We start from the raw sequence: 23,420 nt of genomic DNA, 5'->3' as shown, positions 1-23,420 counted from the left end.
GATAGCATCTCTAGCACACCTAGCGCTAAAGGTCGTCCTAGCGGACACAAAGCAAAGCTGTCTTAGTACCAATCGCAACCATCTAACATAACAGTAACTACCAATGTTAACAAGAAATACTTCAACAAAGGAACAATGGCAATTAACAGCAGATACAGTTACGTGTGTTATCTGAAATACACTTGCAATACATGAAAGTTGGATCAAAGAAGAAATGAGGATGGGTGAGGTGTAACGAAGAGATTGAGTATTGATTGCCGGTTGTATATGAGCAGATTTGGGCTGTGTCTATAGTGCAGACACAGTATGCTGACTATATCGAGGCACAGAATTTGAAAATTTAGAATTGATGAGGTGAGGTGAAATTTAGTTGAACCTCGCAGTTAATATTCTGACACTGTCAAGTGTACGAGGGTCGGTCAAAACGTACTCGGCCTAACTATATTCTCGATGTCCAATGTTTGAAAAGTTTCCCTTATATCTTGAACGAATCATTAGCAAAGCCATATCCAAGTTTTCACACAGGTGGGTAATGTAATTAACGAGATGTTAGTCATCACAACACATTGGGGTATAAAATTTCTAATAAAGATTGGAGAAAATAACAAACGATCTGTCATTTGGTCCCTCTTGGATAATGGTATGCACTCAGATAATATCATATAAAATATGTTCAGTATTGGATGACATCCCGTCTTAATCAACAGTCAAATATGTGGATTGCTTGGTTTATATTTAGATGGGGCTGGTTTTTGAGACCCCCATTTTAATCTTTCAAAAACATTGTGTCCAGATATTCAGTGTTCACTGCAACTGTTTACATTATATTGAGAGCTGACACTTGTGTGTCCATTCAGTATTTAGTTTGAACCCTTAGCGTCATCATGTATGAATAAGTGAAAACATTAGAATGAGCTATGTCCTTATGATTACGCCATCTGAAAGGAGGACAGGTAGTGTCTCCAAGCTGTTTTAGTAAATATGAATGGGGGAGTTACTTTAAGAAGCGATTGTAGAATCAAATGTTTTTTTATGCACTTTAATATCAATGTTTGATTCTAGCCGATTTCTACCTATCTTAAACACACAAAATGTTTCTAGCATATTTTGTTTCCTTAAGTTTGTGATGCATATTTGGGAGTACCAAGATAAAAAGTCAAACAAAATGGTGATCGTGAGGCTATAACATAGCAAAACCAATTTGCTTGAGGTCCATAGATAATAGTTAGAAAAATATAACAGCTGCATTTGTATCATTTTCTAGGTGAGGCCGAGTACGTTTTGTCTGACCCTCGTATTTGTATCTCTCTCTGTGAATGTTTTGAAAGTGCATCAGCATTTGAACTTACTTATGACCACAGGGTATATAGAGAGTCGCACCTGAGTGTTTTTTTAATATTAAATATATCATCATGAGTTGATAAAGTTACAAATATCCGATTCTTGTCGAGGATATTTTTACTCTTATCGACGAGTGTTGATATATTTCATATCAGAAGACACGAGGGTGAGATTCTATTTATCATACAAAATCACTCATTATTAGTTTTCAATGAAAAATGTACATCTCTGAACATGGTACTGCCATTAGACTAAGCTGGGCCTCGTCTCGCATATCGCAATATACGAGCCGGTACAGGTTAAAGAGACGATGGCTGTGAATGCTTACGAAAAAAAACCACATTTACAATGTTATGTCATTTTCCATTGGTTGCTATTTTTAGACGGCTGCGCTGTCCTTTATCTGAAGACGTCCAAAACATATTTTCTATGTTTTGAAAAAATCGCTGTCATGCAGGCGCTGGAAAGGCCTTTGAAAATTAAATTGTTCTTATTTCTTGGAAACCTCTTTTTCAATTCTTACTTTCTGTTATTTTATGTCTTGGATGTTAATATTCACGAGAAATAACTGTAAACGTAAATATTCTTTTATTTGCGTGAACAGATCGTCGATTTTTAAATGCACACCCTAATTTCCCTATGCGACAAAGATTTTTATTATAAGCTTTGGAAAAAACTGAGCGAATAAAACCATCTCTGAGGTATGAAAGAGATACATATGTAGGTAATTTAGCGCGCAAAGAAAGCCGGGAACCAGCTTACCAATAGACTTGCAGTGCAGTGATGTCATAGCATTGTGACGTCTTCGGGTTTTTGATGTCATAGCACTGTGAGTCATGTAATTGATGACGTCAGGGCATTGTACAAAATATTCAGTAAAAACGATATCTCGATTTATCATACAATGGATAGTGTTCTCGGCAGGATAAAGCCAACGGATATTTTCGGTATCCGTTGGGGTCATATACGGATATCGATGCAAATTAGAGAGGTCATATGCAAATTTCAGGGACTACTTTCCCAGTGTAAACAAACATGGCGTCAAGGGTCGGCGGTCGTGTCCGGATTAACGGCCGTGGTTACGGTACTGTCAGTGCTTTGATCCCAGAAAATTCATGCCTGGTTTTCATAGATGGAGTCGGTTACAAAGCGAAGATAGAAATTCATAGGCTTACGAAGATACCAACATCAGTTCCCCGACCGACTGTCAGTGTTAGCGAGAGAACGGCGCACAGTGTCATGCTAACATTAAAGCGTATTTGGTTGTTCAAAATGTTAATTGAAGGTTTCTGAAGTTCCACGTGCTTTAGCATAAAAGCTTACTGGGAGCTAGATGACCGCTGAGTGATCAGGAGAAAATTATGTCACCGAGCTTGTGACGTAACGTATTTCTCCGCACATATTTGTGACGTCATAGACATTCCACGAAGTTTTGTTTCATGATTTGTGGCATTTGAAATCGCATTTTTTTAAATTATAAAGCAAAAATGACATTGTATGATAAATAGGTTATCACACTCGTGTGTTTTGGGATGGTTCATAACCTGCATTAGGAATAAACACTATGTATTCACCTCGCCAGGCTCGCTAAATACAATGATTATTCTTAATGCAGGATATGAACCATCCCAAAACACACTCACGTGATAACCTATATATACCCTTTCACACAAGCAATATTTCCTGGGGAATAAAGTTTTGGATGATAAATATATGTATGGTACAGCAGAACAGCTATTGGTCAGATTACCTTTTTGATGGAAGGTACTATCTATATGATGCTGAATATTACTATTGTCAGTGACAATTGCTTTTGCCCATCAGTAGAATACATGGTTGCACGGGGATTTCTCATGCTGTTATTTCATTCTGAAAGCCGTCTATCACAGATGTAATTTTGTAGTGATATGTGGGCGTTTGCTGGTCTGTATATGATATTTAAAAAATCAATATCTACATATCTAATTTTGTTCATCATCACCACCACCATCAAAATCTCTCTCACGCCACGGCATCACGAAAGCGCCTTGACAATCATTGCCTTCTCCTCCGTCATGTAGATGTCGCTGCCCACTACAAGTCTCATGCTGACAGTGACCCAATCTGAGTTATAAACCCCGAACATCGGCCACAGTGGTTCACTACAGTCTACATTGTCTAACGTCGACATGACTTTCTTCTCCTTCACATCAATGAAGACAATCTTCTTCCTGGCGTCATCATAGACAACACCGTAATGTAGTGTGTGTGATGCCCCTGCTGTGTTGGGGAGAGTGTCAGGCAGACACAGCACATGCTTCCCCTCCTTCCATATCTTCCTGCATATCCCGCCGTGTGTAGTACAGTGGTTGACGGTCATACAGTAGGAGTAAGGACGTCCATCTATACAATGATCTGCGTCCCTCTGCTCCTCCCTACATACTCCAACCTCCAGGATGAGGTTGGTCTGTGAGAGTGGTTTGTCCAGACTGACCCTGTTCTCCACCTCCCAGTACTGGGGACAACCATCCTGAGGGAGGGGGTCAGTACTGCATGTTCCACAGTACTTCTTCAGTCTCCCTTCCCCTACAGGTCTGGTGTCCGACTTCCTGTTGACCATGTCTCCTTCTGTGTTGATGTGGACTTTGTCGAGATTGAATCTGTCCATGTCATACTTCAGTGGTGTACCTACAAAATAGGACACATAGTCGGATTGTGAATAAAACATGACACAAGTTGTAATGATAAATTTATAAAGTGATAAGTATACGAAGTGATTTTTTAATAACTGTAGTCTAATTAATTACACATAGTGTAACACACACACTTTGCTGCAGTGAGGCGGGTGCTTTGATCTACTACACATGTATATTACCATTCGATTATCTGATGATATTTTAACCTCAATGTAGAGTAAAGATGAGCGATTCAGTAAGCAATGGTTATTTCTCGTCAAGAATGAAAATGAGTGTGAATTGGAGAGGTAGAAACAACAGCAATATATCCACAGACGATAATAACGCTATGTTATCAGATATTTTGGAAGATGAAATTCTAGGTAACTCAAACAGGTAGATGCTCGGAAACGGGTAAACACACCAGGGGCAAAAACAGAGGAGTGTCTGCTCCTATACGTTGTCATATAAGGAATATACGGATAAACGCGGTATAACGAGGAACCTCCTGATTGCTTGTCAAACCTGTCGCAGCTGGAGTGTCACGTGACCCAATTCAATCGCTCGGCAAAGTGTGGAGTTATCTGTGAAAATACTTGCAACTTGGATACTTGATCACAAAACGGCCACACGCGCCTTGTTGTGGAAAAAAATTCCGGGCACGAAACGTGCGTTTCATTGAGGTCTTCTCATTCACACAGCAGCTAAGGGGGATTAACAGTTATTCTTGATTGATTGTGTAAATACTGTTCATCCCTTTTAGATATGGTCCGCAAGCTGGAGGATTAGTGACAACACCCAACTAATTAGCTGGCTGGCAAGTTTTCACCAACAGACTCGAGATATGAGTGAGTGAGTGAGTTTGGTTTTACGCCGCTTTTAGCAATATGTATTTGATTCGAGCTTGATTTACCCTGAGCTGGATCTGAGCTCTCTTGTTTTAGTGTGGGCGAGCAGGGTGTGTTTTTTTTCTTCATTCAGAGGGCAAGCTATTTCTTGATCTCTTACTGGTAAGCTTAATGTTGTCTATTGTACCTCACTAACATGAGTGCATTTTAAATAATCTACCACCTACAGTCGCACAAGAAAGGCACCTTAAAACAAGAGTTTTGACATTTTGACGGACGTCTTGAGTTCTCCTTTTGCTCTACAACTACTCTCTGTTTAACGTTACTTTATAAACACATCACGTAGGATCTAGTAGTGAGTGAGTTAATATTTAACGTCACATCGGCAATATTTAGGATCTAGTATCTAAGTATAGTTATATTATAAACTTTATATATGTAAACATATTTTGTGTCAGGTGAGTATTTTATCCTTTTAATGTGTTTATATTTCACGTATATGTATGCCCCAAATATGTGTAGAAAGTTATGTATTTCCTATCATGATTATTATTGTGATATGTTGCTGCTGATACATTTCATGTCGTAGTATAATATGTATAGTTCTCTCTGAAAACTGCATTTATTTATTACACGTCTTGTTGGAGTATATTGTGACAGATATATAAATGTTATCAGTATCGGTAACTGTTGTGTGTAATGTCCTAAACTAGTATGTGATATGACTGTTTTATTGATTATTGTTTATTATTATTATTGTTTATTATTATATCTTCACCCTGTAGAAGCTACAGGGTGAAGATATAATATATATTTCAGCAAACAAACTTATGGAGCAAATCACAGCTCACATCAAAGCCGGCGTTGGTCTTCATTCAAGAGTACCAACTCTTACCCTGCAACTCGAACTTACATCAAGATCCCTTTGAGTGAAGAGTAATCTGCATTCTTCCACAACAGGTTAATGATTGTGTTGCCATTTTGTTTCATATTCCCATTGTAATTATCACCCACAACGCGTTATACAAGCGACATCGTCCATATGGGCAAGGTGTCGTTTCGGAGCAGACCATGAAAACTGTACCCTTTTTATGGTAACAAATTTGACTATAAGTTGGAAAGCCGCGTGCTAAGGTCAGCAGGCAAATTTAAGTCCCTAACTGCCTCTACACCCCCCACACCCCCAAACGATCGCAGGCTTTCGTTGGCGTGGTCAACCGTGTTGTCCTTGTTTTTGGTCTGTCCAACAAGTGCCCGCTTTCCCTGAACCGGGGGTACAGCAACAGCCTCAGTTGGTGAGTTCATGTTGCCGTCTTATTGTTCTATTATAGTATTCTTCATACAAATGGAGGTATGGCATGGATATTGTATCCTTTTCATAGCCTTGCATCACAAGCAGTGTTTTCAGTGTTCCCAGCACATGATTTACACGTGTCCAGTTGATTGAGTGGATAAAACTAGGAGAGACGAAGACCAGTGGTTCTACCGACCGAACTTAACCACTTATATTCTGGAATTGACAAATGGTAATATGGGGTATAAGTGGGAGATTATGAATGTACTCACACTTCAGAAACATAGATCTGTCTATAGCTCCTGGTTTCAGCTCATGAACAACACATTCTCTGGCCACACCTGTGACATAAAAATGAGCATCTCAATTACTGTGGATGTTAGACATTGGGCGTCATGGTTATATATCTGTTACGTCAAGGTGAAACACGGTAAGATTTAGTATGTGGCACAGCCAGTTGAGCTTTCCTTCGTCTACACTTAACCGCTTTGAAGAAACATAACTTACAGATTGGACAATCGGACATTTCGTTTAATTTTCTTGTCTTGTTTTCAGTTTTTAAAATGTGATAACGACACACCACGCAACACAGGTTATATTGTGATTTTCAAATAAAGATATTGATTAATGTTTTTTGTGTCCAATCGTGTCGTATCAATAAGTACTCCACGTTTCATGTAATGTCAGTTGTCCCGAGGTAGTGATTTCAGATTCGGAGAAAGACGCAGTTTGCATGTCTTTACCATTATGATGGGAGACAAAGGCTTGTTGATACAACAGTTTAGTAGTCGGATTGATTTTTAGATATGTGATTGGGGATGGTTGAGCTAATGCTAACTTACCTAGCAAGAAGTCCATGGTTGTTGGCGCTCTCTTCTCGATGAGTTCTTTCTCTTCAATGCGCTGAAAACATAGCAAACTATTTACTTATCATGAACTGTCTCACAAGATGTGAGTGAGGTTAGTTTTACGCCGCGCTCAGCAATATGCCCAGCTGCATGGTGGTGGTCTGTAAATAATCGAGTCTGGACTAGATAATCCAATGATCAACAGCATGAGCATCGATGTAAACACTTAGGATACGATAACATGTCCTACAAAGGCAGTCTTTCCAGAACATGTTCGCATGTGTGCCTTCACAAATGGGTTAAGGAACATTTACATCTGTGTCAAAAACGAGTGAGTCAGTGAGTTAATATTTACCTTAACATTGGACATATTTCAGCCATACTGTGACGAGAACAATCTATACATTAAACCTAATTATATTTATAATATAACACTAGAGTGACACATATTTGGTTTACGACCAGCATAATATAACAAAAATGTATCACTACAGAAATAAAATAAAATATAAAAACGGGCTACAGTGATTAAAAGCATGTCACATACACTCTCAGCGGACAATCATTTTACGCTACTTCAACCCCATATGACGGTATTGCCACCAACAAATTTATGTTTTCATTCCAAGAAATTAAAATTGCTTACAGTAAAAAAAACCAAAATTCATAAATGACTCAATTTCCTTTAGAAACCTAAAAATTAAATGAGAATTGTGGAATTATTTAACAAGGCTGAATTCAGGCAATCCCGGTTTATACTCTGGCGCGTGTCTGCCCAGATGGAGGCTGCCATTTAGCATGCAAAAACCCCGGATGTAACACGCGGCCTGCAAACAGCCACAAGCGTGCGCTCTATGGTCTAAGGGAGATAACTCCACAATAATTAACTTTTAATATGTTATCGTGTGCATATCTTGTGTGGCCAATGCGACATTGCCGCATTATCTCTTCATATCTGGACTGATAGCCCAAATAAATGTAACCATTATTTGATGTAATTTATTGATACCTACTTGAGTGTCCCACTTCTTTTGCATTAAATCATGGAGGCAAGAGATCTAATTACGGTTTTGTAATAAGAGTATGGTTTAAAAAGTGGTGTCACATATTTTTTGGGTGCTGCTTTAGCAGCCATATCGGCCACCGTGTAAGCAACAGAGGACGATGTTGTATCGCCAGTAGCAAGATCATTGTAGAATTCAAGTATTTCGATTTAAAGTGGATGTGGACATTACAAATGTTTAATTGCCTGAAGGCAACAAAGCAAGCCCGAGTGAGTGAGTTTAGTTTTACGCTGCACTCAGCAATATTTCAGCTATATGGCAGCGGTCTGTAAATAGTCCAATCAGGACCAGACAATCCAGTGATCAACATCATGATCATCGATATACGCAACTGGGAACCTTTGGCATGTGTCACCCAAGTCAGCGAGCCTGACCACCTGATCCCGTTAGTCGCGTCTTTCGACAAGCATTGGTTACTGAAGATCAATTTGAACCCGGATCTTCTCGGGCCCAGTGAAATGGATGTAATTTTGTCCGCATCAGCGAGTGAGGTATATACGATGTTCTAGACAAAGCCTGATAAAGAATAACTCATCAAACCCATCCCTAACTCTTCTGTGGGAGGCATCACCAAAACACAACCAGTTGCGTGCACATCACGGAAAATGTATGTTTTTGTTTTGGAAAAGCTTGCAGAATATGGCTATAAAAGATAGGCTCTTAAAAAACACATAACTATCAAAAGAGATGCCAAGATTGACAGCGGAGAAACTTTAACGTGCCTTGGGCATGCTTCAAGTTGGCACGTCAAGTCGAGTTGTTGCACAACGGTTTCAATGCCACCATTCAGACATCCTCAGTCTACAGGTCAGATACCAGCAGACAGGAACCACCAGAGATCGAATACGTTAGGGTCAATCACATGGGCGTGTCACGCTTAGAAACAGCCTTAGAAAGCCATATAGGTATATAGACCCTACCCTGACTGTGGGGTCAACGTCGTGTAACGACACCTCGCCAAGTTCGCCATATTGTTCGTCGACATATTTAAGATGCACTGCGTCAGGTGTGGAATGATATCCTCCAGAACAATAATCAAAGACTCATTGAATCAATGAGAAGTCAGTGCATGGCCTGTGTTGCTGCCAATGGTGGACATACCCGATACTGAGTTTTCAATGTAACCCCGTGTTCCTTCCATTCACTGATGATGTAAATGTAATCACTGTAATCATATTTCTGTGTTCTGTGTTGTCTTTCTTACTGATCCATCTATTCCTGTTTTAAATAAAATCGGTGTAAATGTTTGTACTAAGTTTGTGTTTCTGACTTCTTGAAAGAGATTAATGTTAGGACGAATTGTGTGCACAGTCAAAAAAAAAGAACTTTAACACGAAACAAAAGGAAGAATATTGACAGGTGAAGAATGGTTATTTGAGCTTTTTACCTAAAAATATTCTTCATATTGAGATTACATTTAATGATATTGCTTAGATCACATTTTTTAATAAGAAATATGAAGATGTGAGTATATGCAGGTTAAGAAACCAACCGATTTCAAGCTTCGGATTTCAGCATTGGACTCGTCTGTAAGTCTTTTTATGCGTTTCTCATCGGAACCAATTTTCGTCTTCAGTTCTGCAATGACCTGCAATAAATATCTTTGACTGCACATTGTTGTGAGGTAGTAGATACATGTTTTTTCGTGATCATGATTCGAAAATATCGAGCACTTGACGGACACGCTTTACTGCAAGTATGCTGCAGAGTTGTTCTTGACACACATGAAAGGGTGACCGTTTCTGGAGTTCAGTAAATTTGTCCAAAGGGCTGTTTAAAGTTAGGTCGAATTGTGTCCTCGGTAAAACGAGAAACTGAGCCCAAAACAAAAAAGAACATATTGAAGTGTGAATAAAGGTCAATTGAAATTTTACCTGAAATACTCTTCAAATTTAGATTACATTTAATGATATTGTTTAGATCACATTTTGTTCAATAAGATATATGAAGATGTGTGTTCATGCAGGTTAAGAAACCAACCGATTTCAAGCTTCTGATTTCAGCATTGGACTCGTCTGTAAGTCTCTTAATGCGTTTCTCATCGGAGTCATTTTTCGTCTTCAGTTCTGCAATGACCTGCAATAAATATATTCATCTACACGTTGTTGTGGGGTAGTAGATGCATGGCTTTCGTGATTATGATTCGAAAATATCGAGCACTTTGATTGCCAAGTTTTACCGCAAGTATGTTGCAGAGTTACCCGCTTTGTGGTTTACAAACATGAAAGGGTGATCGTTCCGGGAGTTCAGTAAATTTGTCCAGAAGGCTGTCTGTACGCTTGAAAAAGCAATATGAAGACTTGACACTTTTTGTGACCTGCCGGTGTCCAACGACGTTCGGGGAGGAAATCCACTGATATATGTTATTGTGCCTGCTCCTTATCTGACCCATGGAATTGACTCCTTTAGTGCTTTTATATGACATTATACCGTGTTCTCTTTGATCTTGTGTAGCCATTTACTGATTTTGCCATACAGTTCTGTATGAGGCGTTCATCAGCTCGTACAAAAAATAATAGAACAAATACTAAACATTTCAGGTTGCTCCTTGATGGAAACAAATCATGAATGTTGAGACAACTTTACAGGTAAGTCTCATGATGTACCACCATTGACAATACTCACCATTTTGTGTTTCATTTCCATGTCGGCCATGAAGTCATCATCAGTCTGAGTATCCGCGTCTATAAAGATTCGAATAAGACATGAATCAGACGGTTTATCAAAACGATGGATATATTAATTAATTAACAAAGTTGCATGAATTATAACGAGACAAAGTCGTTGTTATAGATGCACGTGAAGGAGATCTTAATACAATGCACACCACTTCATATACTAGCTGTACACATGCCTTAATTATACAAACAACTAGTTGTTGTTTTTTCCCCAGCAAGCATACCTTTAACATATTGACGTGTCAAGAGGGGGCCAAATCCTGATGAGATGGATCGGAGTTTTGACAAGGCGATGCTGTTGCAGACAGCCGGAGGAATGTGTGTTTCTGGTATAGCAGTGTCTTGGCATGTCTGAGTCATGTCCCTTACAGGTCTCTCTCCAGCGCCAGGAGGCCTAACTTTGAGCCATAGAGAAGGACTTTGTCGATGTAGCCTAATACCCTTGTGCATGTCTTCCGATGTTCTTCATAAGTGGTGAGAAGATCATGTTGTATTGCATTTGCTTCCTTTGTTTGACTCTCAAGATCGATCAGAAATTCCTTCTCACTTTGATCTAGTTGTAATCTCAGTATCTGGAAAGTATGGTGAACCGTTTCTTTCCAAGTGTTGTGCGTTCTGTGAGTGGATTCCCTTCCTTGCTTTACGCTCTGTATGTATAATTGCTGGCGATCCTGTATTGTTGATAGAACATTCTTATAACGGCGGAGCTGTTTTGTTACAGCATCAGCAACCACATCCAACTCCTCAACATCATGGTGTGCGTGATGGTTAAGTCTACATCTCGCACAGATCAACATCTGGCAGCTTTTATCGAAGAGATAAAGGGAATCGTGTTTATGGTTGTTGCAAAATTGTGGAATGTTCGAGACAGTCGGTACCATGTCGCCGAAGTTTTGAAGTACATGGTTTCTGAAAACTTTAAGGCTGTTGTGCATATTTTGGCAGTATTCACAGAGTAACTTTTCACAGTCTCGACACCAACACACAGCCTGGTTGCCGTCATCTTCATGAGTACAGAGAAGCTCTGTGGGGCGATGTTTGACTGTCAGGTAGAATATTTCTTTCTGTCTCACTGAATCCTTCTGGAGACTTGTGTCTGTGAGGTTGACGTCCCTCTGACATGTAGAGCATATCACACCACCAGCAGCAGATGTCACACACGTCTCACACACAGCGTGTAGACAGGGCAGTAGGTAGGGGACGGGGTCCTTCAGGGTAAACTGCAGCTGACAGACAGAACACGTCGGGAAAATGTCCCTTCTGAAAGACAGAAAGGTTATATGAGCAAATGAGAACACTGAGTGTATACTAAAATATGATACTACAGAGCTACCCTGGTGCTTTATATCAACTTATTTATTGAAACATGACCAATATCTCATGACTGAACTTTTTAAGTCAAATGTGTCACAAACAGTCTCAGTGAAAAAATAATGTGCCGCCGTGATTGTCATGTCAAGTCCTCAAATTTGCATAAGTCAAGTCTTGTGTCATGTAATTATTTATTGTGATAGTTTACTTCAAATTGAAATTCATAAACATTAATAACAAATATCTATGAAACATTTTGTATCGAAAATCTATGCATATATATGCAAACCGCATGCGATTTGGGAACCTTTTACAAAGACATAAGGCTTGCAGCTGAGTTTATTCTCCAGTGCACAATTTTTGCCTTACTCCATATAATTGGTTATTAGGTTCAATTACTAATCATGTGCCTCATACAAGCTATTCCATTGTGATATTTGTGTGCCTTCTGTGACGTTTGCATTTTGGCATATTATTTACTGCAATACATTTCGACCTTACGCATTATCTTAAGAATGTAAACCAACGTCTGTGTTGTGATTAGATATTTGTTGATTGATCATTAAATCTTTGAAGATATTTACGTTGAGTACGATTTCTGGGTAAACTTTAGCGTATAACCAACATGCAGTAGGATCTTTCTTTGTGCAAATGACACAACGGGATAATATAAGGTGCAATGGTATGAGTGATGTAACGTATTCATAAAAAAAGGTTTCTCAGTACAGAACTATGAAATTTATAAAGGCCAGGTCAGCAAGTTGGATCACTATACTGGTGACAATGTGGGATTGCAAAGCTTTTTGCTAGTCTGTCTTACAGTCCCTGAACCACATTTGTCCCCCTGAGAAGGTATGTAAGTCCCATTTCTTTCAAAGGTGTTTTCATTCCACGAATATTTAATCTTAGATCATGTGTTATTTCAATGTATGGCTAATTTTGACTAGAATCACCAATGGCTGAAGGGATGATGTAAATCCAGCTAGGTACTGTATGTGATCTATAGCCTGTTTTTATATTATGTATTTTTTTAAATAATGCTATTAGTTTTATCTTTACATGCTAGTTTTAATTCTAACTGTGATAATCTAGTTGTTTCACTGTCCTTTGACGACATGTGTTATAATATATACATATTGTTTATAAGCGTCCAATATGTTCTCGTCACGATATGGCTGAAAAATAGCCGATGTGACGCTAGATATTAACTCACTCACTCACTTAACCACATTATTTTCCCAACTGTCTTGTCCCCCTTGCCAATGTTAAAGCCCTAAATATAGCAAGACAAAAATTCCTCATGTTCAGGATTCTTAATCTCATTGGGGCTCATTTTCAATTTCAAATGGGTTTATTTGCTGCTGTGAAAATAATTATTATTTCAGAGACTAAGTTTGCGGTAGTTGGCAATCTTAGCAAAAGATACACTACGTTTAATAAAGTGGTAAATATCATATCCCCTGTCTGATATGGACTAACAATAATTTCTCGGAGGACAATAAGCCACCAACAGTCTCGGTAAACAATTATAGCTTTCCAGATATTTAAATACATAAATTTATACTTAAACAACATTCATCAGAAGATAACGAATTCCCTAGCCCGCACATATTTGAAAGAACAAATCATCTGACAGTTACTTCAAGTCCAGCTTGATGAGAGAATTTCTTTCTAATATGCCTGACTGCATACAGGCGTAGTTATTGAGCTATAAAAGCAGTAACATGGAATACGTATTCGTGACGTTACATATGACAGGTGCACATCAATATCAAATTTAAAAAAATACAAATTCTGAATTTCCTAGTAGCAACAGGCAGTTGACAACATGTTTTTTTGTTTGTGCACAGTTTTATGTAACATGTCTTGCTCTTTCGAGACATGGTCCTGACAAACACAACACTATGTTAAAATCAAACTTGCTGCCATGTCAAGTAGCACAAGGCACCATCTGACACCCTGGACCTTGTATGCGCACAGGTTCAATATATTGCCTATTATTTTTGTACAGATATGGTCCGGACAAACATATCACTGTAAACAGAATCTACATCGTTTCCTAGGAAATCGAGAGAAATAGAAATGCCACACATCTGAAAGAAGAAAAAGACACCACTTCGAGATCTGATTGACATACCTGCCAAGGTTTTTTATTAATTTATTAAAGGATGGTATTCATGGAGATTGAGAGAAATAAAAATGCCACAAGTTATAGCGTAAGGCGACAAAGGGTCTGTTTCTTGTTTTTACCGATTATAGTAGATATGTATTGAAACGGTGTATGAGTGAGTTAACGATGGTGTTCTTCAATAAGAATAGGTTAACAACAGAATACCTGTTACAATTTCGCAGACTTATTTTTAGCAGGTAAGTGTAACTGGAACATTCCATCTAGGCCCAACTAAATCTGCAAAGGAACACTTGTTAACAGATCATCAGCAAATATACAAGCTAATTAGCTAAGCAGCATTTCAACTGCCATACCCAAAGAAGGCTAAAACCACGACGTTTTGTCAGGGCATACAATAACATGCACAGACAGAGTTATGTCCGCTTAATAAACACCTGGGAATTATCTAAAAGGTTCCATACAACAAGTAACATTTTCTTGATGAGATATATTTCATTTACAAGCCTCGATGTAAATGATGATGACGTAATCAAGTTTAAATCCTCTTCTGATGTTTTTTTCTGATCCCCTTCCCAAATTGAGGTTGAAACAGCTTTTATTTATCCAGTGCCTTGGGACATGCGTTTTATGAATATTTTATAAGGGGCAGACAGGTTATATTGTCCCTGAACTTGTTATGGATTTCCCTTTTCATATATACACAACCATTACATTCTGTTCAGTCGCAGAGTAGATAGTTGCCTGTACACTGAGAAATAGCGTGCTCATCTTCGTTTATTCAATGGAAGTCTTACTCTTGTCATATACAGTAATGTATATGCTATAATAAACCCAAAGAAACCAACAATTTTAGTTTGTTTTAACCTTAGGTTGACATAAGACTGTTACATATATAGATCAATATTTACTGGACATTAAAATGAACATTTGAGCCGCAGGAAGATGTATGAGGAACTCCCATCGATAGCGTTTGCTCTATCACAAGGTGTAGTGGATAGACTACACAGTTTAAAAAATATATTCAAGTCATCAAGCTTCAGGAAAAACGGCAACCGAGTGCTGGAGGTAATGTTCTATGAATTATTATGTTCAAGACAGGAATTAGCGCTCGGGGTACTGTTGTTCACAACTGATTGTGCTTTTTACAATGATATTGTGTAAACAAAGTTACCGTAATTTCCCAGTGAGGTGACCAAGTGTTGGTTACTGGTGGCTCATAACCCATGGTTTAAACATTTCTTCTATATTTGTGATGTACAAATGTGCATAACCATTTTTAGTTCCCCTTGCCCTTAGCACTGTACCGCCGTGATATTGTTGGAATATTGCTAAAAAAGGCGTAAAACCAAACTCACTCACAAACTAACTGTAAGTCCCCATGGTCCCTAGTGTGGGGATCTACCTTCAGTTGTTGGCAATCCATAGCCTGTACTTTCATCTTGTATTGTCTTTCATAGTTAAGCTGTTTTTGATTTTCGTTCTAGTTTTACATTAATAACTGTGATATTATAGTTGTTACTGTCCTTTGCAGACAGATACGTGTATTATGAAAATTTAATTTTATTCATTTATATATTTACAACGTTCTTAGTCACGATGTGGCTGAAATACTGCCGATGTGACTTTTGATTTTAACTCACTCACACCCTCACCCTTGCCATTAGATGTAGCCTTCATGTATGTGTATATATGTCCATTTGTAAACTATTGGCTTTTAGTTTCTGAATAGCAATATGGAAGAGTCAAACGTGTCTTACGTGCTCGATGTCCTTGCATCAGCTTCCAAATGTTGCAGTTCTGTGAAAGAAGCATATTGAAGCATCAATAAATACAAAATGATGTTCAGTGTGAGGCTAAAATCATGTTATCAAAGTTTGAAACCACACACGTATTCAGTGATTCTGAAGCATGTGCAAGAGTGACATTCATATCATTCTGTAATTTGTGTGATTACCTTGTGATATATATCCTTCCCGGGTAAACATTGTTTTTCGAACCTTTTGGTTTTACTTCCCCTATGATACTTTGTCTGTCTTAATAATATGGTTTCCTCGACTTTGTATAACAATTGGAAGTACTGGTACAATCAGCAGGTGTGAAGTGTTAATTATAGATTTCAAAACCGTCATATCCGTTGCCATACGGAGGCGTAGTAGGGCCACGGTGAAAAAATCTTTAGTCTCATTATCTCCTACGTAGGACATAGTATCTCCTACGTAGGTCATAGTATCTCCTACCTAGTATTTAATATCTCCTACGTAGTACTAAATATCTCCTAAGTAGGTAATACTATCTCCTACGGAGTACTTAATATCTCCTACATCGGACATGCAATATCTCCTTAGTAGGAGGTGAACAAGATAATAGCATTAATTTGAAATGGTTGACTTAAATCCCCAGCCAGACATGCAAACAATCCCCTGTTTCACTGTTTCAGTCACTGTTAGAGTATACAGTCATGTGTTTCATTCGCTATTAGAGTCTACAACCATGTGTTTCATTCACTATTAGAGTCTACTATCACGTGTTTCATTTACTATCAGAGTCTACTATCACGTGTTTCATTTACTATTAGAGTCTATTGTTTCATTCACTATTAGACTCATGTGTTGAATTTATTGTTGCACATTACTGTCATGTGTTCGGCCGATTGTTGTACCTCACTGCCTTGCGTTCAGTTTGCTCTACTATTACACGTTCCAGTTAGTTCATATGTTGCACTTTGTCACACTGTACCATATAGCGTTTGATATTTCAGAGGTCGTTGCACATTGGTCATAATCTGCGTACACAGACCTGTGTTAGACTATCGGTGGCAATCTATGAATGCTTATTCCCAAGACTCAGAAGACGGTCGAGTGTAATAGTTAAGTCGACACAGAAAATGTTTGTCAACAATATTCTCCCTAACCTTCCTCCAAGGTAAAAGACAACGTTACCATCTTTTTTGTGAATAAATATTACAGCTTGTAAAGTTTGTGGCATTTCACATCATGGAGATTCTGTGTAAGAACTAGACCCCAGTAACCTGTGCTTGTGGTCCAAGAGGACTTCAAGTGTATCCGGTCGGTAGGCGAGTGATGCGGGTGACATTGCTCTTTGGCCAATATATGGTTTTTGTGTTACAGCGGTTTACAAATAACTAGAATGACAATTCTTTGCCTTTTTGAATTTCGAATTGTTTTACGCCGCACTCAACACTTTTCCACCCAGACAAGTCAACCTGTAAACGATCACGAACAAACAAATCCCAAACAACGAGCGATTTATCCGATCAAACATAGCCCCATCTGAAGCCAAGCAACAACTTGCGGAGAACGTGTTATTACCAGAGTTTCATATCATAACCTCATCCCCTCTCTCTCCCTCTGTGTATGAATAGATGCATGGATGATAGATCAAACATAACCATAGCAAATGTGCCATAACTGCACTTATCAATAGAAGGTTCACATCACCCTAACGTAACACACATACACAATAACGCTGCACAGCAACACTGCGTTAGTGTCATGACTATTCACTGACTCACATTTCTGCTATCTAATGTCCTGCATAAACATTTCTCAAATTAATACCCATACTTCATAATCCGAACCTTAAAAAGGGAACATTTTCTGCAATAAGTCAATTGCTACGATTGGCATGCGTATGTCAACGATCGTAATTACAACATTAAGCGTCACTCAGTACCCCGATTCGATATGTAAATATTTTCTAGCCATTACTAGCCTCTAAGTAGACATAAAATGTAATATTAAAAACATGGAAGGAATTATTATCACGTCATGACGTGGTTGCTCGACTTAATAATATCCACATAACTGCAGGAGTCTTATCAATTAGTTGTATATATATATACACAGATATTAATACATATTTATCATAGTAGGAGATATAAAGAAGAAAGTATGTCTTACGTAGGGGATATTAAGTACTACGTAGAAGATATTATGTCCTATGTAGGAGAGAGTGAGGCCAATGTTTTTTTTCACGGTGGCCCTACTACGCTTCCGTATGAAGACCTATTTTGAGGTACACAAATACCTATTATAAGTGAGAAAAGAGAGAATGCAACGACAAAAGAAACATTTCCACATAATGATCTTAACCTTAGTAAATCAAAAGCTAATGCCCACCGATGCGACTTTCAATACACTCAACATATGTATACTTTAATTGAAGGCAGAAGTATTTGCATTGACAGAATGCTCATTCGTTGAAATACACAATTGACAGAATGCTGGTGGAACAATTAAACAGAATAGCTCTGTGGAACTCGAGGCAAACATTTGTCGATTTAGAAACTAGCTAAACTGGAAGGCTGACCGACAAGACAGTATATACATCGACAAAGAAATCAGATATTTACAAAAACATATGTTCATCCAACAGAAACCTGTTTAGAAGAATTAGAAGCAAGTCCCAACGTATGGTAACAGTAAATTAAATGATAATGAAAGATTTCCGCACCATAGATTTTAATTCCCAGTATACGTAGACAATCACATATCATTTTCACGTGTTTTGATTTGGGATGACAGAATGGACACGTTACACCCATGTGTTTAGAGTTTAGGTTGGTTAGTTCAGCTTCAGCGACAATACTTATCGCAGCTGTTAGGTTACCTTAATTTGTGTTTTGCCGCTGAGAAAACAATGCTTACAAAACTAAAACTGATTTGTGAGCTGAGCACTCTCTTGGCATTAGTTGTTATAACATGATTTTCCATCCCAACACAATTAATTTCTATTGGAGATAACACAATACCTAGTCAGATCCAATTGTGACAAACTGTGTGCCCCGGAATGAGGTAATGTGTGATCTGTTACAAATGCTAATAATTGTTTTAAATTGTTTAGGCGGACTGCAACTGCCACCGTTTCTGCTCTTTTGTCAAATCAATATAATTCAGGTGTGAAATAAAAACAACATGTTCTCGTCACGATATGGCTGAAATATTGCCGATGTGACGTTAGATATTAACTCACTCACTTAGAAAGAACATGAAGACGTTTACGTAAAACATCAAATGTTAAAGGACTACACAACTTTACGGAGCCATACATATTTATGTAGATGTGGCAAAAGTTAATATTTACCAGAAGGTTTGTCTTGGCTTGTATTCAGAAACTGTGGGGATGATTCATCCTCCAGTTTTTCCTGCTGAGCCGACAGATATTTCAGTAGAGTTGTTTGCATTTCGTGACGTAGATATATGGCCTCATCACCGGCCTCCCTTGTATGTATTTGTTGTTGTAATTCACCCGCTGCCTTTAAATAGAAAAGAAACAATTCTGTAGAAGGAGGAAGACAAAGTCTGGATGCGGAGGACAAGCACAATGTGTCGTGTATCATGATTGTTCGGTTTCCATGTTGGATAGTACTCAAAAAGCCATCATTTGATAATTACACCTATTCCGTTTGCTGACCTGTAGATTCCTTCCTTTTACTGCGTTTCATGGACTTAACTATTATGGCAGCTACACCACTGTTTAATCAAAATACAGATTTTACTTGGAACTATATTATTGGTGGCACTGTGTGAAAAGTGTCTGAAACTGTTCACTGAGCTGGTAACGTGTAAATATTCATGTGCGCATTACATAATAACGACTATGAGCAAGACTTTTTGCGTTAAGTAATTTAATTATGGTATTGTATGACAAGGATATCGCAAAACGTGTTTTAAGGTGATGTCTATCCTGTTTTATGAACAAGTGCTATGTTCAGTCCAAAATGAGAATTTGTGCTATACCAAAACCACTCGAGTGATAAACATCCCCTTTCTATCTTAATTTCCTTATGTCATCGAAACGATATATGAGGACTGCTACTTTCTTTCCTAAAATCATTGCAATTCATCTGGTTAATTTGCCTAAAAACACAAAATGTGTACATACATCTTGTTTGGGTATGGCTGGCGCATGTGCTGTATCCTCCAAAGATGGGGAAAGCCTGTCGGACTCAGTGTCCTTGGACAGATGTTTCAGGAAGGACGTCATTACAGTTGTACACTTGTCCTTGCCCATATGCAGTTCGGTGGGAAAATAGATGGATTTGGTTGAATTCTCACGTTTGTTGATCTTTGTCAGGAAACTGTGTTTTTCCTGACTTACAAGGTTGTCTACTGTGACGTGGATAAGATTGAAATCAAGATTCGTATCCTTCTTCACATGTTTAATAATCAACGTCGCTAAGTTGGTGTTGTATTTAGTGATCGTCTTGTTGTTCCCATCTTTGCCTGTGAACGTCAGCACCATAACAGGCTGTGTTGGGGAGAACACACATACGTCACACAGGACAGATGAAGGTACTCGCCCCTCCCAGGATGGATCTATCATCTTCAGTAAGCTGCCTCCTGCGATGATGACTGTACAGTCTCTGTCTGGTAGGTCTCTCAGTCGCTGTACAATGTGGCCATGGTATGTGTTGAGTGTGGCATCAATATGGGCCGGGAAAATGCCGAAGACTGAAACAAAACAAAGTAGTATAATTAATGGAGTCACACATGCTCATATTTCGCTGGTGATCACTACCGGATTGGTTTTGTTTGTTTGTTTGATGTTTAACACCGAACTCCATATTCCAGATATACCGCGAATGTCTGTACCAACCAAGTCAGCAAGCCTCACCACCTATTGCCGTTAGTTGACGTCTTACTACAAGCGTGTGTTTCTGAATTCTAACGCAGATCTTTAAGGGTTTGCCACTTATGTCTTTACAAAAATAGCTTGAAAACTGAAATTTGAAAAAAAGGAAGGTGTAATAATTTTCTTGAAAGCTTTTTATTTGTGATTCTGCTGAAAGAGATACTAATGATAAATATTCACAAACAATGTCTTTTTGACTCGGAGACAGTGTACATGGGATACAATTATAAGACAACTTAATTTAGGGCAAATATCACACGCAAGCACGCACGCACGCACACACACACATATATATACAGAGATATACAGAAATGTATCTAATTATCCCATTAGTGTCTTACTGTACATAGACTAAAACACACTTATAAACATTTTGGACAACACTGTGAAACAAAACATCTTCTTGTACGTACATGATTGTGTTGATTCGACTGACAGTATTCTTTGTATCTCTCTTTGTTCCGTTGCAGAGACAATACTTGGCCGGTACATATCACCTGAAACAGGTACATCAAATGGTTAAATTATACATAGTGAAAAGTAAGGTAATTATTGCAAATCACATCAGTAACAATAAAGCCTCACCAGAAGTCTTGAATCCTGGTGCGGGATCATCAGGGCCAGACAGGTCATCAAAAGTCGGTAATGGAATATCTCCCTCTGAGCTGTACCTGCTTGGGACACTGGAGTCATCACTGGAGTCGCTGTCGATCGTCCTTCCGGGAAGCTCTAAATGATCTTCCATGGTGAACGTCTATGTCTGCGTGGCTTGAAATCGCTCTAACCAGGCTTCCTTGTCCATGCGATGTATAGTATTGTTCCTTACTTCATACGCCCTCGGTCCGTCCTTGTCATTGAAGATGATACCATCATACCAACGCACAGCTACCTCAAGTACACGTCCCTTTTTGCAAGGAATTGGATGTAACCTCACTTCAATCAAATCGTCAGGAACACTACAGAAATTCCCTTTTTGTAAGGCTATTGTGTCACTTTGAAGTTTACATTTAATGGCATTGATGATCTCAGATTCCGGGAAATTGATGGGAAACCCGTCAATATTAAGAAGTTTGGTTCTATAACCTTCAAACTCCAGAGCATATTCACTTATCCCAACATAGTATGATCCTCCTCCCTCAACCTTTGACATAGAGGTCAGGTTATCTTTAAGTTTGAGATCATGCCATATAAAGTGCACTAAATCTGACGGACTTTTCGATACTTCCCTTGCTCTTTGATTTTTTAATTTGTCAACATGGAAACTTTTGACCTCAGTATTTCTGCTTTCATGGAGATTTTGAATATTTTCACATAAACCGTTTGTTTTGGGTTTCTGTGTATCTTTGTAAGTCTCCCTATTACTCATGCACTTAGCCAAACTGGCGGAAGTTACTGGCAGGTTTTCAATGTCATTCTTTGCTTTCGTGTTAAAATCCACAGTAGCTACACCATTCGTTTCTTTCACGTTTACTAGAATGAAGTCAGTATTGCCTTGAAACTCATGAATTGCCGAGAGCCACTCCCGCCTGTATGCGTCCACGTATAATTCTCCGTCATCAAGGAGATCAGACAGAATCTTGGTAATGAACTCATCAAACTGTTCCAGACACCTGTCCTCGGACAGTTGACCCTCTACATGAATCAGAACTTGGCCTCCTCCGCTGTTCCTCCAAGCTGAGACTATCTTCCCGAGTCTGTCAAGAGTTTTCTTCTTTTTTTCTAAAAGTTGCCCAGATTTCTTTCCAGCACAAATGATTGTTCGCGTTGTGTGAAGAATAATTATGTTGACATTGTTGTATTCTGACGTGTAATATTGTCCAGCTGCCTCACATTTTGGGCACCCATCTGGAAATGTATAAATGACCGGGAACATATTTGGAAGAATACATAGCATACTAAAACATGCATTACAAATGCAATCTTTAAAACAGTACATGTTTAGTTATGGAAATCCTGGTCAGAAGTGTCAAATTGGTTATTACGCACCAGATATTATTTATGTGACACACAGTGTACCCTTATTGCTAAAGCCTGACTAATTTGGAAAGACGAACACGTTAATTCAAACCATTATCTTTAACCTGTGAAACCAAATCGTATTTATATGATACCGAATATTAAGTAGAAACTAATATTATTACCTGTATACGTCTTAGCGGGTTCTGAACTACAGGATGACATGACATCATCATCATACTGAGGACATCAATGATCCACTTGTGTAACGTTAACCGGTCAATCACTCTAAATCCTGAAAACATGCAAAGAAAGAAATATAAGCATATGACGTGATATCTTATTTTCACGGTGGGATGTGTGGCAGACATAAGAAAAAAAATATCAAAGATTTACTACACTTCAAATTTCACGATCATATTTACACAGATTTATAAATTGTCATCAGGAAGCCTTTTGAAAGTGAGTAATCTTTATAGATTTAGGACTCCTTTCAGTTTCTCTTTTGCCTTTTCCTATTCCTATGGATCCTAGTTTTAATATCTACCCGATATCTATGTCAGGAAGAGTATATTGACTAAACTCTTTCAATCATCTCTTGTTCTATTTTAGTGACCACACAGAACCGAGCTCATATTATA

General features: G+C 38.4%; 2 protein-coding genes across 7 annotated transcripts; both read right to left on the bottom strand.

Annotated features, from left to right (window-relative positions):
- Positions 1 to 3,283: 3,283 nt before the first annotated feature.
- On the bottom strand, positions 3,284 to 11,619 carry LOC124275123. 5 transcript variants are annotated; one of them, XM_046710610.1, is made up of 7 exons: positions 11,516 to 11,619; positions 10,675 to 10,735; positions 10,030 to 10,125; positions 9,542 to 9,637; positions 6,980 to 7,040; positions 6,410 to 6,478; positions 3,284 to 4,008 (listed from the first exon to the last, which is right to left on the bottom strand). In XM_046710610.1, exons 2-7 carry the CDS (start codon positions 10,702 to 10,704, stop codon positions 3,356 to 3,358), a joined length of 1,005 nt encoding a protein of 334 aa, XP_046566566.1. In that variant the 5' UTR covers positions 10,705 to 10,735; positions 11,516 to 11,619; the 3' UTR covers positions 3,284 to 3,355. The 5 variants fall into 5 exon arrangements, with proteins under 5 accessions (XP_046566566.1, XP_046566562.1, XP_046566563.1 ...); XM_046710606.1 differs by lacking the exon at positions 11,516 to 11,619 and adding an exon at positions 10,952 to 11,095 and having other exon boundaries at positions 10,675 to 10,733; XM_046710607.1 differs by lacking the exons at positions 9,542 to 9,637; positions 11,516 to 11,619 and adding an exon at positions 10,952 to 11,095 and having other exon boundaries at positions 10,675 to 10,733.
- Positions 11,006 to 23,100, bottom strand: LOC124275122. Of its 2 annotated transcripts, none has more exons than XM_046710604.1 (7): positions 22,965 to 23,100; positions 21,409 to 22,668; positions 21,237 to 21,320; positions 20,074 to 20,642; positions 19,273 to 19,444; positions 15,927 to 15,966; positions 11,006 to 11,987 (listed from the first exon to the last, which is right to left on the bottom strand). In XM_046710604.1, the coding sequence occupies exons 2-7, from the start codon at positions 21,566 to 21,568 to the stop codon at positions 11,093 to 11,095; spliced, it is 1,920 nt and encodes a 639-aa protein (XP_046566560.1). In that variant the 5' UTR covers positions 21,569 to 22,668; positions 22,965 to 23,100; the 3' UTR covers positions 11,006 to 11,092. The 2 variants fall into 2 exon arrangements, with proteins under 2 accessions (XP_046566560.1, XP_046566561.1); XM_046710605.1 differs by lacking the exon at positions 11,006 to 11,987 and adding an exon at positions 13,647 to 13,746.
- Positions 23,101 to 23,420: the final 320 nt, after the last annotated feature.

The sequence above is a fragment of the Haliotis rubra genome, unplaced genomic scaffold, assembly GCF_003918875.1.
Source record: "Haliotis rubra isolate DU_JTF1 unplaced genomic scaffold, ASM391887v1 Scf1989, whole genome shotgun sequence".
In the NCBI taxonomy this organism is placed as follows: Eukaryota; Metazoa; Mollusca; class Gastropoda; order Lepetellida; family Haliotidae; genus Haliotis; species Haliotis rubra.
Note: the sequence above shows the minus strand (reverse complement) of the source record. Positions and strands in the feature narration are given on the sequence as shown.

Excerpts from the sequence above, each read along its gene's own strand:
- LOC124275123 (XM_046710606.1), bottom strand. The coding sequence starts at position 11,087 with ATGACTCAGACATGCCAAGACACTGCTATACCAGAAACACACATTCCT. Across the intron at positions 10,734-10,951 it reads GACACGTCAATATGTTAAAG|ACGCGGATACTCAGACTGAT; the intron begins GTATGCTTGCTG and ends GAATCTTTATAG. Across the intron at positions 6,479-6,979 it reads AACCATGGACTTCTTGCTAG|GTGTGGCCAGAGAATGTGTT; the intron begins GTAAGTTAGCAT and ends TTTATGTCACAG.
- LOC124275122 (XM_046710604.1), bottom strand. The coding sequence starts at position 21,568 with ATGGAAGATCATTTAGAGCTTCCCGGAAGGACGATCGACAGCGACTCC. Across the intron at positions 20,643-21,236 it reads AGTCGAATCAACACAATCAT|TCTTCGGCATTTTCCCGGCC; the intron begins GTACGTACAAGA and ends GTTTTGTTTCAG. Across the intron at positions 15,967-19,272 it reads AAGCCAAGACAAACCTTCTG|AACTGCAACATTTGGAAGCT; the intron begins GTAAATATTAAC and ends CTTCTTTCACAG.